The sequence below is a fragment of the Poecilia reticulata genome, chromosome 14 (assembly GCF_904066995.2).
Source record: "Poecilia reticulata chromosome 14, P_reticulata-male-v2, whole genome shotgun sequence".
Taxonomy (NCBI): domain Eukaryota; kingdom Metazoa; phylum Chordata; class Actinopteri; order Cyprinodontiformes; family Poeciliidae; genus Poecilia; species Poecilia reticulata.
In genome coordinates, this window is record NC_088843.1 from 4,170,019 (window position 1) to 4,185,165 (window position 15,147).

Sequence of the window (15,147 nt, forward strand, 5' to 3'; positions counted from 1 at the left end):
CCTCTTAACTTCCCACTAATGTCAATGTCTGTTATTACATTGCAGTCTTGGGTTAGCTGATCACAGACTCACACTGTTTGCGCATATGGAAGTGTCTGTGCCATATTAAATTCAGCAGAACCCATCAGTATTTGCCTACTCTCACACAGACAAACACACAGGGACACGCTGAAGCAATTAGCAGCCTCCATTATGGTTAAATATGAGCCGCTGCTTACTGGGTGATTTCGTTGAGGGGAACGAGATCAAACTTTTATTCTACAAAGTCCATATGCTTCATCTCTTGCTGCAGACACGAATGCCCTCAATCCACACCCAGACTATCAACAAATCTTTGACACGAACATCTGGAATGACTGCAGCGACCCTCTGAGTGTACAGTGATTAATTCAAAAATACTGAATCAGTCAGTTGAAAATGTCAGGACAGTTCAGTATGTCATCACGCAGAAGTAAATCCATATTAAAGGAAGGATTTTAAGAGAAAATGAGCTCGTCTTTCTCTCTGCGTGCTTCGTCTGACTCATGTTAGCACTGGGAGATGCCCAGTGCAAGCACAGCTCCCATGGAAAAACTTGAGGTTTTTAAATTGACAGATAGTTTGGAAAATCTATTATCGGCTTTCATTTTTTTACTCAACCGTAACATAAAGTCATCTAAAACTGAAAGAAACAAACAGAAAACATAGTATAGCTGCTCTATTTAAAGTGCTCTCAGCTGTCCTCCACATGCATGGACGAACCACAAACAAACAGACCGAAGGATGAAGGACAGAGCGCACGGACAGGCTGACTCCTGACAGATTATTCCTTTACCAGATGATCGGCTCAACTTTTCCATAGACTCAGCCGTGCGCACATACTGTAGATCTGCACAGACACATGACACTTCTGTCATCATACAGCATTTCAGACTATTTTACGTGTGTGTGTGTGTGTGTGTGTCTGCGATGGTAAATGCATTAACAGTGAGAATAAAAGGATGTCAGCTCCACAAGAAAGGATCAGGACACAAAAGGTTCACAGAGAAGCAGAGACAGAAAAGCATCCGACGTGTTTCTGTCTGGCTTATTTCTGAACCGTTTCCTGCTATTCTTTCTCCAACGTTTCACTTGAACTTTAAGTTTTGCACCACATCTCCACATCCCCTGTATGAATAGGCCTCATTTTCCACTGTGTGCCTCTTTTTTTTTTAATGAAGCATTTTGGGGGGAAAAAAAACACGGGTGGGGGGGAAAGAAACCATAAACTGCCTGACTTTGCATCGGCAAAAGAATGTAAATTACTCCCTAAACGCAATGCTAAAATCTTCTGCAGACTTGTTATGTGCAGGGACGTCTAATAACAGGGTCTTCTTTTCCTCCCCCATTAGTTCCTTCACCCGTCCAACTGGGAGGCAGAGGCCACCACACCAGCTCAGAGGGTGGCCACTGAGGCTGCTGGGCTTTATCTCTGTATAATTATCTGGGAAAATCACAGAGGGAGCAAACAGGTAAGGCTGTTGCATCTTGGAAAAGTGCTGACAAGCTTGATCCAATGCAGCAGTGTTGTCCCCCTCGAAAGATTCAAGCAGCCAGCAGCTGAATACTTTCTTGCAATGGAAAGACTTCAAGTGTGACTGAGCTGAAATGTATTAAACAGGAGGGAGAGAGGGAGCAAAATGAGAGATCAGCAGCTTGACTTTGAATAAATAAAGAGAACAGCCGCCTTAATCCCCACTGGACCAAACCCTTTCTAGCGTTTCACAGAGCAGAGGGGAAAGAAGTGATTTTGTGACCAGAGCTGCTCTTGCTATTCACATCAGCTCAGAAATAAGAACTCTCCAGCCTTGTGGATAAGTTGCTTGACTTTTAGTCCTCACATTTAAAATGAAAAACTGAAACGTTAAACCTGGAGTATGCAGAGTCACAGTGTTGTACAAAAGCATTGAAACTCATTAAGTATCACATTTCAGTTTATTTTATTTGGATTTTATGTTACTAGAAAAGATATTATTGCATATTTGTGAGGGAAAGGAAAAAAGGACATAAGGCTTTTAAACATGTTCAGTTAGAAAAGAATGTGGCATGCTTTTGTAATTGGGTTTTCTTTATCTTGTATCTTTATTGCTCAATAAATCCAGCAAATTTTACACACAATTGAGGTAATGTGTAATTGACCTCGAAATAAATCCAGCTGCTCTGAGGGCCTCTGAGGTTTGCTATGTGAAATCAGTAAACAGTAATACACTTACACCTTACATTATGAACAACATATAAACACACCACTCTGAAAATATACTATCAAGATACTGGATAAAGCATTAAACATATAATGTGAGATCTGAGGGTTGGAGGCTTAAGCTGCAGCTAAACAACAATCAGTGTGTAATCAGACCTACATCAAATTGAAAATATATGATAGGTCTTGAAAACTGAGGACATTTTGAAGAAAAAACAAAAAATAAACATTTCACTCAAGCTCAAAGTCTCAATTTGAGGCATCAAAGCTTTTTGATTGTGATTTGGAAAAGTTCAGGGGGTGAAAATACCTTAGAAGGCAGAATATAAAACTCACAAAAACATTCGTTAGCCAGGTAAACTCTTGTTGTTGCTGTTTGGTTTTTTTTTTTGGTCATGATCTGAGTTCATGGATATTTTTACCCACCTTGTTTTGCTTGCAGAGACGTCAGAGGAAGGCATTCTTTAGAAGCTGTTGAACCTCCGATGCACTGTTCATTCTGTAAACATGAACCCACACATCCCAGACACATTCAAGTACATCTGACCTCAAATGAGACACACATAAATAAATAATTACCGAGCTGTTTAGCCTTTGTTCATTCTTAGCCTACGTGCCTGCTGTGGGCCTGAAACCAAGCTCAAATTGAAGACTGAGAACACAGCGCACCGTTTTGAGATTAGTTTGTTCTCAGTATGTCTTCAGTCGTAAAAAAACCCCCAAAAAACAAAACATATTTTCTGATCTTGTCTAACTCCTATCCTGATGCATCAGGTCATACAACAGTCCGCTGCAAAAGTTGGGATTAGATGAGTTAAAGTTAAAACTTTTTAACTGCTTTTTAATGGGGTGAAACAACACTGCTTTTAAATTTGGAGACAGGACACATGCTTCTAAAAAAACAAGCCATTAGTCTGATCTTCTTGCTGTGACTTTGCATTTTTGACCACAGTTGGAGATGAATTGGTCCATTTTCAGCTTTTTTTGACACCATTCTGTCAAGAATCTGTGAATTTGATTAACATTTTCTGATGATACCAAGAATGATCTCATCGGCTAACCCTGAGCTTCTAACACTGCATTCTCTGTAACCATAAACTAGATTTTTGTTTTTACTTCTTTCATGAACATCTGGCTCCAAGCAGTAAATGAACCATGTGAATGGGAATGCATCCTTCATGCAGCTTTACGTTTTAGTAGCAGCTGTGTGTCAAGAAAAAGATACAGAACCAATGTTAACAGAATGAATTGGAGAAAATAAACGATCCAAACTTGTTTCTAGCAACTGAACTGTACCATGAAGCAAACTACTGAGCAAACTATTAAATATTATTAGTATGATATTTGTGTTGATAATGAGTATATTCACATTTCTGACTTCGCTGGTGTATTCCTCTTTCATTTGTCATTCAGACTTTAAAAAGTAGGTCAAGTGAAATTGAATATTGTAAAATGAGCACCAGAGTTTACAGTTACAAACTGTAAAGACAAGAAATAAAACGCATCTGGAATCAGTGTGGAGAAAAAGAAAAGACACGTACATGTGAATTTATGATGTTTGCCCAATTTTACGTCGCAAAGGTTTTATTACTTATAAACCTACCACATAAATCTGGAACTTCAACACAACCTTTCACCTCCCAGACATTTCAACACACCCTGCATGACCTTTCCCTTTTCCTCTGCTCTGCTACTCCACATTTTCAATTTCCCCGGGGAAGAACAATCTTTATCCCTGCGCTCCCCCACTCCACCTTTTCTTTTTGTCTCCTCATCTGTTGGCGTTGCTCTTATTGCTTCTGGCTGGAGCCACTTGTTTTCCACTCCTCTCTGTTTAAGTCTTCCTCTGGCTTTCATTGCCTTGTCTGATTTAAAAACATGATTTTAAATAGCTGTCTCTCTCCAATTTGGTTCTGTTGGTGTATTTATTGGCAACGATGTCTGCATGTTTTGCCTGCCTCCGCGTCTTTCTTTGTGATCGTGTCCTCTATTGCCTGCTTTTTTTTCCTTCTTCACCAACATATTCCATCTGGTTTTCTATGCTTGCACTCATGCACACTTCTGCTACTTTGTTGTAGCCAGGGAGTTTTGTGCTGGTGTTAAGTTTCATACAGTAGGAAATATTTTTGAACCATGCAGGAAATGTCTGAAGCACAGGGATTTTTCTCCTGCCACCCGCAAAAATCATGCACGCACTTCAAAAAAGTCCCAATCATGACCGAAAAAAAATTATATTAAAGTTAAAATCTGTCTCAAAACTTTATTTTTCACGACTTTCTTGAGTATTTGACATTTTCTCAATCAACATTCCAATGCTTGAGAGGCGGTGAGGCTGCAGACAGGTCTGGCTCCACAGAGGAAGGGGTCTGTGAAGGGGAAGAGCACCACCAGAAACAGCAGGACTCCAGTCAGATAGCAGATCAGCACTGCTGAACGCTGAGGGCGGCTCAGAGCTGGAACCAATGTCAGGGACACCCTGGCTGTTGCAGAATGAATGGCACAAAACTGGACCCACAATGTGACCTTCGGAAGAACAGACCACAACATGTGAAACTACCATATGAACACGAGATGGCGCTATTGGAGGATGAATGTGTATTTTTGCCTCTCGTCAGTTCTCAGGAAAATAAAAGCAGCAAAGACACCAAACACAGTTGTGTACAAAAACTGAATCCCTGCAAAGGACAACTACAATGAATAATCAACAAACTGTAAACGTATTCATACTCTTTGATTGTTGTCACAAAAACGTTGTTTAAAATGTCATTTCAGACCAAGACACAGTCATGCTTATTGCAAAGTGAAAGTAAAATTCTGCTTTTTCTTTTAGTAAAAAACTGTAAGGTAGTGTTTGCATTCAATTTCAACCCCCTCTCTCCAATGGCCTTACTGCAATATATTTAGCCTTGTTACAAAAAAGCTATTTTTGGTGGAAAACTAACATTGCATCACCTACACTGAACATAGTGGTGGCAGTATGATGCTGTGGGGAAGTTTTCTTCAGCAGAGTCAGGAAAACTGTCAACTGGTGCATAAGCGGATTTGAAGTTGAATTATCCAAACAATCACAAAAATCCCAAACATAAAGCCAGGGTAACAGTGGTGTGGTTAAAATTAAATCATTTTCATGTGTTAGATTAGCTCAGTTAAAGTCTACAACTAAATCCAATCAGGAATTCTAGGTAGAATTTAAAAATGTATGTTTGCAGATGGTATTCAACCAGTTTTAAAAAAGCTTGAGTTGTTTTACTGAAACAAAAGAAAAGCAAAGTAGTCTAGATGTGAGCGGTACCTCCGTAGAGTTGGAAAGTATATAGAATATGTAATGCAAATATATGAACACACCACACTGTTGAGATTTTCACGTGTAGAAGAAAAATAAATCAATACTATAAATAATTTTCCTTTCCTCTTTAAAAAAACAGCTGAGTTGCTTTGTGCAAATGTGACACAAAATTCCACCAAAATGCATCAACGTTTGTTTCACTGTCTCTGTTACCTCTCATTTATGCAACTCTTGGTATTATGCAATAACATAGTTTACTATACTATAATTTATAAGTGTTTTCTTAGGTGTAATACTACTGTATTTTTCATATACGGTGCATAGACAGTGTCTTCATAACGTTAGATTGATATTCACTGGGATTTGATTTATTGTTATATGTATGAACAAACATACATCATCGCCTCCCACATGTAGTTTATTTGAAAATAAGCTCACCTGCCCCCAGGAAGAAGGCACTCATATTGTCCTTTCCCAGGTGAAGCTGCTCTATGATGTGGTGAAGAAGAGCTAGAACGAGAGTAAAATTAAGATAAAGTTTGCAAACATTATAACAGGAACAGCAAAACTCCTGCAGGTCAACTGGTGCATTTTGCCGCGCTTTAGTAGAGCATGATGTCATTATGGCCCCAAAGTTTCCTGTCATACCAACACCAAAGAACAGAGGAGCAATGAAGATAACAGCTGTGGCTCCAGTGCAAGGCATCAACATCAGCAGCATGTTCCGTCCTCCGTCACTGGCGCCACCACCTGGTTCCTGAGCCACGCTGCGTCTTTAACACACATCCTCCAACTCCGCACATCTGGGAAAATACATTAGTCAGGAGATCGTGATCACCTTTAATGCAAAGCTGGCACATATGTCAAACTTTTTGCGTCAGATTTCTCTAACAGAACCTTATAAATACCCGGAGCAGAGTGAAGTTCCCCTGAGAACCTGTCAGGGTTGTCCAAAGCAGACTGAACCAGATAAAAAAACTATGAGGCAGGATGAATATAGATGTTTATAACATGCACAGGCAATAAATAACAACAAGATCAAAATTATGAGGGAAAAAAATTGGCACACATTTTAGTATGTAGTTTAAACACTGGAGGGAGCTCAAATAAAAAAATAAAGTTACAGTATACTGCTAAAGAGTTATATTAAATAAAACATCTAAAATGTCTAATTTGCCTCAATAAAGCAGAAATTAAATCTAAAAACAAACCTTTCAAAATCTGTGTGACCGGATGCTGGAAAACTTTCAAAATGACTTTTTAAACACTTTTGACAACTTAAATTAAAAAAAAATAAATAAAAAAATCCATTCCTCTCTTCTGTACGGTAAAGAGTTCAGTTCAGTTTCAGTTTAAGAAGTAATTTCATGTTGTTTCAGTTTTAGAACTTAAGTCAGAAAGAATAAAATAATTACAAAAACATTTGTTACAAAACTTTTTCCTTTACAGTGTTCATGTTGTAACTTATTGGCTTACTGTAGTCAATAACAAAGGCAGTACAGTTGCAGAAATGAAACCTTTCAAATTAACTCCCATCAGCTCTCACAAGGACTCTTCAACCTGGAGACACAGGATACACTTTATTATACAAAGTTATTTCAACAGAGGATCTCATCACCTGAGTATTGTGGGTAGTGATGATTATAAGCTGGAAAGAAAAGCATGTAGGAATCACAATGAAAATCAGTTGCCTGTAGAACTTTCAAACCCCAAAATATCCAAAGGTAGAGGAAAGTCTACTCACTGTGACATCAGCCCAGTGGATCCACATCTTCACAAACGCAGGAGACACTGCAGACACCAGAGCTACAATGACAGAGCGACACTTTTATCACTCTTGGATGGTCCCTTCAAAAACACACACTTTCATTGATGGGCTACTTGAACAACACTGACTGCATGGCTGATGATGAGTTGCATAGCTTGGTAAGGTGCTCCAGCAGACGTATAAGCTACTCACATATCATGAAGGCAACTCATTACACTCACCCAACAGATTGTGTACTGGTCCTGCCTAATACAACTATGTCCTGGCTCTTGCATGACAGAACAGGAGATCTGCAAACTGCAGAGCTTCAAGTGGCTCCACAGGTGAGGGATGAATGAAGTAGCACAGGGTCAACATGCTCGAATGGATAAGCTTGATCCTTTATGTCAGATTAGATTAGAAGATTCTCGTGCAGAGAAGCTGATTAACTAAAGCGCAGCAGAAAGACAGATTTAAAAAAAATAATAATAATCGCACCGTATCATGTAATCTTTCATAAAGAAGTTCCTAAAACGAAAAAGAAACTGTTCCCTGACCGGGAATCGAACCCGGGCCGCGGCGGTGAGAGCGCCGAATCCTAACCACTAGACCACCAGGGAAGTTGCTGAGAGTGAAAACGCTATCGTACAAATCCAAAACACTTCCGTGTGTCTCACTTTAAAGTTAGTTTACTTCATAGTAAACCTGCTCCTCTGGTGATACCTAGTCGGACATTAAATGTAAAAAGCTACAAAAACGAAATAACCAGTCAAGCTCTCATAAGTATCTCAACAACCCGCCAAGGACTCAATGGTAGCTAAAGGTAACGGTAGCCTGTTCTTCAGAAGGAAAGTGTAATGTTGCTTCAATAAGTTAAGTGTCACTAAGCTTATCAAACTCTACGGGCACTATAGGCAGACTCTCCTAAATATACACAATGCTTTACTAAATATTTACAAAGACCTTCAATGACCATACCAGTTAAGGGAAATGTCGCCATCTGGTGTTCTGCCAGAGCGCCAGTGGGTTGGTGGGGGGGATTAACGTAAGATATGGTGGTGGTGGTACGAGATATTTATGAAACAAGACTACAGCCGGAAAGAAAGGGAGGTAGAAAATGGTAGTTTCCCGGCCAAAACGGGAGACTTGACAGATATTACTTTTGTATTTTCTGTAGTAAAGCTAAGCAAAGCATGATTGACGTGACGCCAGCTCCCATCAGGAAGTAGATCGAAACTCCAACAAACAGTGTTATAATGGCTGAGGTAGCGGAACTCAATGCGGAAAAATCAACGTTAAAGCCCAAGTCTTATAGAAGGAGCAATTTTCAAATTCTGACAGATTTGAAAGTAGATTAATTCCTGAATCAATACTAATAATTCCATAAAGGCGAGATGTTTGAGCTAATCAAAAGTCATTTAAATGGATTGCCCTTCCTGAGCTGTGGATCTCTGCAGGCACCAGTAATTATTCTCACCCAATGTATGTATGGTGACTGGCTGGTTTTGAGGTCACAGTTTTCCTATTTCCCTAAATGAGATGGTTTGCACAAAATTGAACATATTATGTGAACTTCCTGTAGGCCGATTTTATTAATATTCTCCATTTCTACAATCTGTGCTTTGTTTACATTGATTTAGTTTAATACATTTATGTCCGGAGCATTGTGGTGTACCTCACAAAAAAAAACTTCAAACATCTCTAGCTATTTTTCTTAAACGTTATTTTATTTATTTTATTTGTCAATCATGAATAAAACAGTTATAAATATGGAAATCAACATTTGGAATCTACATACTGAATGATAGGTACCGTTTTAACTGCACACATCAAAACCCATGCACGCGCATTCACCAAACTATGCAGAAATACCAAAACCTTTTAACTTACGCCAGTCAAGAAGATGAGAACATCCAAAGAAGCTGCAGATGACTTAAATCACCAGGGTCCGACATTAAAAGATACATTTTAAGATGTGTTACCACTTTGAGCGTCAATAACCATTCTGCACTGAAAACCTTATGGAATTGAGTCCAGCTCGAATAATCACAAAATATACTAATTTCTGAAATGCTATGACATACAATTTTTTATTTTTTTTAAACTATCAGAAAAGATAAAAGCGACACATGCAACAGAACATATCTCTTTGCATACTTGAATCCTGAGCAGATAGATTCTCTGGTGCATTTTGGCCTACAAATCGAAAACTTCCTATTAAGGCACAGGAGACACATAACATAAAAAATAAGCAGAGGACCAGCTGGTGTGTGAATACTGAATAATGTCCAAAAAAATTTACACAACACATGAAAAACACCAGAAGTGCAAAATGACACACGTCTTCAATAAATAAAAAACAGATTAAAGAAACCAACATAACACCACTAAAACACACACGTTACATTCAGGCAACAATTTCCAGCTTCAGACTTAGAGAACATTTCTAGGAGGGAAAAGGCACTTGAAATCCTACAGATATCTTTGTAGTTTCATTTTTTTCTTAACATTCAAGGAAAATACTTTTGGGGACTTTGGGATTCAATGACAACTGCAGTTGGTGCTCGTCCTTTTCACTGTAACACACATTTGTCCTTATTGCTGTATTTCCTCCTCCTCATCTCCAAACCTCGCTCCAGCCGCTCGTCCTCCTCCCGAGCACTGCAAACACAAAAACATTAGCTCAGGACAAACAATTTCTCATTAATCAGGGATAAAATCACATAGATGACTGAGCTACACAAAAGGAATGGCTCTCTGGGTAAAATCTGTAAAAGGCCTCAAAGTAAATTGATTATTTAATAAATATTTTCAAGAAAAAACTTTGCAAAGTTCATTTTTAGAGAACTTCAGAAAGCAGAACAATCTTAGGATCATTCTCGAAACAAGCCAATTCCTTTTGTAAATCTATTTACCTAAACTGCGGTCAAAAACTGTGCAGAACGCTGCATGTTTGTTTGACTTTTTCTGGTCGTACTGAAAGCATCCACTCACCGTTTCTCTTTGTCGTCGATGTCTCTGATGATCTCATCCCGCTGGTTAACCAGGGACACCAACTCCTGGAGGAGCAGCTGCTCCCTCTGCTGCTGAGTCGATGTCTTCTGCCAGTCTGTGAAACATACGGCAAAATGCCAGATGGTACTTCTTTATTAATGCTTCAGATATCTGAAAACAAGTTTATGTCTGACGATTACTTTTACATACTTCGCTCTTTGATTTAATATGCCAAAGAAGTTTCTCTTTCTGCAAGTTAAAAACTAAAATATGAACCATCTCCCACAGCATTTCTGACAAACATGACTTAAAAAAATACTTTGTTACATTTTTCATTTAAAACATTTATACAGCTGCCCTGCAGATAATAGTTTAGTAGGTAGAAAGTCACACAAACTTTAGTAAATGCAGTGTTGTTGACTACAGGAGTTATGAGACACTTTTAAAGCAGAAATTGAAAACACTGTGGATTAAGTTTTATCAATAATTTCCCAAGCAAAGAACAACCCCTAATGCAAGCATTTAATGTAGAGACAGACATGATTTTTGCATGTTTACAAATCAAAATGTAGTCAAAATTAGAAATCTAAGCTATGAATAACATATTCTAAATGTGTACATGTGTATTTAATCTTCTGTTTACACTGAACTCTGTTTTTAGTGACTGTTTTCAGACACAGATCCACAGATATAATAAAACTTCAACCAAACACTGACCTTCTATAGCCATCATAACTCGTAGTTCTCTGGTGAGAAGCTCAAATCTCCTCTCCAGATCCTGCTCCTCTTGTCTGCAGAGCAGTCAGAAATTAGGGGATTGTAATAAACTCAATGTTTACAATATAAAACCTGTATTTTCAGTTCACTTACAATAGCTCCAGGTTATCCTGTCGGCGTATCAGAGCGTTCTTCTTGTTCACCAAAGTGAACCATTCCTGGATCAGTCTCTCCTCTTCATCACGATCACTCCCTGCAAACAGAAGAGAATAATTTGTAAATTCATGTACGGGTTCTGGAAATTAAAATCTTTTACTGCATTGTGAAAAACAGAACATTGAACACTCCCACCTCTCTTAGACAGATTTGAAAAAATAAACCAACCTGTTTCCATGAGGCTTCGCAATCGTCTCTCCACGACTGCCGCTCTGCTGTCGATGTGCTTCTGCTCTGTCTCCAGTGCCGCCAGTTCGCTCAAGACGTACTGACTGGTGTCCTGCAGGTGCTGACCACAAATCCCATCACACACACACGCACACACACATTTGCATGCATGTACACAACATGCAAACACACACAAATACAAATAAACATAAAAATGAAAATGGCCCGGGAGCCATGAGGAGAGGAGAAGAAGGGGGAGAGAAGAAAAGTGAAGACAAGAAAAAGGACAGTCACAGATTAGAGGGAAGTCAGAAGCACTGGAGAAAACTAATTTATTCTGCAGTGGAGAGATTTTTTGTGATTTTGTATAGAGGGCTGTTGTTATGCAAAATAAAAATAAAAAAACACAAAACTGACCATAGTTTCTTCTTGCTTAGGAGGCTGGATGTCAACTGCACTCTGCAGCTCTGCAAACACAGAAACACAGATTAAATCTTGAGCAGCAAAGAAAAAAAATAATCCAGTCAAAAGTGGGAAGAAATATCCTGTATTTTAGGTGCTAGTAAGATTCAGTTCAGACGATACCTACCTGAGTCATTAGCATTTTCAGTAGGAGATGAAGCATCTTCATCCTGCAAATGCAAAATATAATACGCTAATAGACATCACATATTGTTTGAACAGTTTTCATTTGATGACAAGAAGTGTGACCTGTTCAGATTTGGCAGCTTTGGTAACCGATCTTGGGGGCGGGACTGGGATTCTTGTTTCTTCCGCTACAAAAAGATAACGAAAGCAATGAGATGTCTGATTACTCGTCAAGAAAAGGCATTCATATACTTGCTAGTCCTTTCCATAAACTTTGACAAAGGTTTTGAGATTCCAAGTTACACATGTTTAGATTTCAGTTTCGAAAGATGTAAGAAGTTAAATCTAATCAATCTTATGCAATAGGAAATACACAAAGAGGCTTCTTTCAAAATTACTCGGCAAAAATTAAAGGTGCTGATAAGAACATAAAGAGAACAAGGCAGCAGCCATCACTCTTTTGAAGTTAGGAGGCTGAAACAAGCAAAAACTAATAAGTAAAAGCTTCAAAAAATGAGAAATTTACCTTTAATAGTCCTTTTGGTTCTGGGTGGTGGCACCACCAAGGCACCTCCTTCCTCTAGACTCACGCCTTCGTTCAGCCTGGCCATGCAGAAGGCGGCGGCGTCGACGTTGGTGGGAGCGGGACCAGATGGAGCGAGCCCATAACTGGACTGGCTGCTGTTGTGCTCGATCTGCAGCACGCTCAGCTCCTGGTTGGTGAAATGTGAGCGGATTTGGCTGAGGTACGTCATAACGATGAGCCGGTCAGGGACGGACAGCAGAACCATGTCGGACGGTTCCAGCAGACGAGAGATCCCAAGCGCCTCAAAGCCGTCGAATGCCTGAGGTTAAACAACGGATAAAATGGGCAGCGTAACTGTCATTAATAATAATCAAAATAAAACAGCTCAGCATGTCGCAAAATTTAGTCTTGAATTTTATACATTTTGTCATGTTATGAATTTGCATGCATTTTATTGCATATTCATCTTATAGATGTAAAAATCAGACAGATGTCGCATGTATTTATCTTCAGTTCAATTTCAATCATAGCTTTAAATTTCCTTTGCCTTAAAGCAGATTCAAAACTAACACACTAAGTGCAGTGGTTGCACTCATTACACAGAGGACTAAAAAATGGACGCCATTCTCACCTTCTTATTATTTAACTTGATGTCATGAGGAACCAAGCATTCAAAATCTCTGATGGGGTAAAAGCAAAAGCACAATAAAATGTATTTAAGACAGATGAAAGGCATTTAAACCATAAACTGTGCATTCAAAGAAGATATTTAGCAAGAGTGATAGTAATGCTTTACATTTTGTCTGGATGAAAGTGGTGTAGTATGGCGCAGAAGGCCAGGCCGTTTCTCCAGGACGTGCTGAAGTTTGTGACCTTTACACCCTTGTAGTTGTTGGTGATGCTCTGACACCACTGGAGCAATGACTGACTAGAGTTCACAAGGTCCTGGAGGAAAAGCAGAATAAACAAAGCAATTCAGTTTTAGTTATGGGCTTATAAAAGCTCGTTTGAGTGTCTGTTTATGATCCAATCACCTCAGTGTCATCCTTCCCATTGACCTCCTCTGTGACCTCTGCAAATGGATCAGCGGTCCTGAGTTCGGGGGTTTCTTCCTCTTGTAATGTCGGAAGCCGAGAATTATTGATCTCACACTGAAGTGAGGAAACGACGGTATGTGAACTGGTGGTGTCTTTGGAATGAGATGATTGTTTCACCGGACCACCATGAGGTACATCAGTTGTTTTGTGCTTTGACCTAGAAGGCAACAAGACAGAAGGCAGATGATGAACAGATGGGACAGAGATCTGAAAAAAAGGGAGAATCCACCCACTGTAAGGAGATACAAGAGATACAAGCAAAAGACATGCAGTCATGCAAAGATGAAAAAGCTGAACAAGCTGATGAAGACGAATGAAGAATGATGGGATTCTTAGACAACGTGACGTAAAATTCATACAGCATTCTGAATTTTTCTTAGGCATTATAGCTGCCTAAAGCCAGATATACACTATGAAATAAATACATGAAAATGTGACAAAAACATGTTTTAAGTAAACAGCATAAAGAACAAAAGTTTTATCAGTCAAAAAAAGCCAAAGTTACCAATCTGCACGAAAAATAAAGCATGAAAATAGGAATATACCAAGTCATTTTCACGTGTGAAAAGATAAAAATAAAATGTCTACTATTTTATTTCCTTAATTTTAGGACAGTGAAACAATTAATCTGTGGTACGGACATGACTACAGTTAAAGTGAATTGTTGCAATGTGCTACAAGTAGATACACTAGAAAACAACCAAAGTCTCTCTAATCATCAACTCTATATAATAGAGGTGATTTCAGAGAGCAGCACAGGTTTACAGACTTACGATTCTTCCTCTACAAGTGGCTCTTCCGTGTCATTTAGTCTTACTTCCTGCAGATCATTGGAGCAGGTAATGATGGAGAGCTGACTGTGAGCAGTGATGTCAGTGGGGGGGCTTGAAGGGACTCCTTTCTCCATAACATCGATGTCAATATCACCAGGAGTGGGAATGAGTCTTTTCATGGCTCGAGGCCCACTGACCGGAGACGTGTCGCCTGACATCTGTCGAATCTTAGCCAGTAAAAGTCTTTCCTCCTCTTGGAGCTGCTGCTCTTTGGAGAGACTGTTGGCTGAACTGGGGATCTTCTGGTCATCTTCAGGCTTCAATTCAGGACTCCCATGTAAATTCACAGGCATTTTTGTCTCGTTCACCTTACTGATGCCACTGGGTGGTTTCGACACCACCAAAGGCTGAACAAACTCTGTTACATTTACATCATAATCAGTTTTAGTAAGTACTCCATCATTCCTTTTTTTCACTGACTGTTGGTCTGAAATTTGTTGTGTTGCTTCCTTCATGTGAGACATAAAACGATGGTCAGGAGGCTGACTGTGAGATCTATTTTGTTGTTTCACATCAAAGCTAAGACTAGAGCCTTGTTCAGTGGAGGGGGCTGATGCAGGCTTCAGGGCCACAGCGGGAGGCGGGTGGCCTGGGCTAAAAATAAAAAAGGGAGAATTCAAAGCTAAATTTACCGCCTGTGCCAGTTATGACTAACATAGCAAGCATTAATAGCATGCTTCGCCATATCAAAGCAGCAGAAGAGATGTCACTTTGATGCTCCCAAGTGAAAAAACACAAAACTTAAGACTCTTTCAAA

General features: G+C 39.3%; 2 protein-coding genes and 1 non-coding gene across 26 annotated transcripts in view; all 3 read right to left on the reverse strand.

Moving 5' to 3' along the window:
- Nucleotides 1–4,464: 4,464 nt before the first annotated feature.
- On the reverse strand, nucleotides 4,465–8,575 carry LOC103475394 (CAAX prenyl protease 2-like). Of its 9 annotated transcripts, none has more exons than XM_081615204.1 (7): nucleotides 8,230–8,573; nucleotides 7,249–7,310; nucleotides 7,123–7,152; nucleotides 6,402–6,464; nucleotides 6,153–6,307; nucleotides 5,943–6,014; nucleotides 4,465–4,741 (listed from the first exon to the last, which is right to left on the reverse strand). In XM_081615204.1, the coding sequence occupies exons 1-5, from the start codon at nucleotides 8,249–8,251 to the stop codon at nucleotides 6,239–6,241; spliced, it is 246 nt and encodes an 81-aa protein (XP_081471330.1). In that variant the 5' UTR covers nucleotides 8,252–8,573; the 3' UTR covers nucleotides 4,465–4,741; nucleotides 5,943–6,014; nucleotides 6,153–6,238. The 9 variants fall into 9 exon arrangements, 3 of the variants coding, with proteins under 3 accessions (XP_081471330.1, XP_081471328.1, XP_081471329.1); XM_081615202.1 differs by having other exon boundaries at nucleotides 6,413–6,464; nucleotides 8,230–8,571; XM_081615203.1 differs by having other exon boundaries at nucleotides 5,943–6,307; nucleotides 8,230–8,575.
- trnae-cuc (transfer RNA glutamic acid (anticodon CUC)) lies at nucleotides 7,800–7,871 on the reverse strand. Its single transcript has one exon. It is a non-coding gene; the product is annotated as a tRNA-Glu (tRNA).
- A 382-nt stretch (nucleotides 8,576–8,957) lies between the features above and the next one.
- The window catches only part of LOC103475409 (uncharacterized), a 30,878-nt gene continuing 24,688 nt past the window's right edge, over nucleotides 8,958–15,147 (reverse strand). For 14 of the 16 annotated variants that reach the window (XM_081615185.1, XM_081615184.1, XM_081615187.1 and 11 more), the window contains 13 exons: nucleotides 14,331–14,984; nucleotides 13,495–13,714; nucleotides 13,257–13,405; nucleotides 13,092–13,140; nucleotides 12,461–12,779; nucleotides 12,058–12,122; nucleotides 11,936–11,978; nucleotides 11,764–11,813; nucleotides 11,347–11,467; nucleotides 11,116–11,215; nucleotides 10,963–11,036; nucleotides 10,246–10,360; nucleotides 8,958–9,912 (listed from right to left, as the gene is read on the reverse strand). In XM_081615185.1, coding sequence (XP_081471311.1) covers nucleotides 9,825–9,912; nucleotides 10,246–10,360; nucleotides 10,963–11,036; nucleotides 11,116–11,215; nucleotides 11,347–11,467; nucleotides 11,764–11,813; nucleotides 11,936–11,978; nucleotides 12,058–12,122; nucleotides 12,461–12,779; nucleotides 13,092–13,140; nucleotides 13,257–13,405; nucleotides 13,495–13,714; nucleotides 14,331–14,984 — 2,047 coding nt within the window. In that variant the 3' untranslated portion in view covers nucleotides 8,958–9,824. The remainder of the gene's footprint in view (nucleotides 9,913–10,245; nucleotides 10,361–10,962; nucleotides 11,037–11,115; nucleotides 11,216–11,346; nucleotides 11,468–11,763; nucleotides 11,814–11,935; nucleotides 11,979–12,057; nucleotides 12,123–12,460; nucleotides 12,780–13,091; nucleotides 13,141–13,256; nucleotides 13,406–13,494; nucleotides 13,715–14,330; nucleotides 14,985–15,147) is intronic. The other 2 variants (XM_081615186.1, XM_081615191.1) reach the window with 2 other exon arrangements.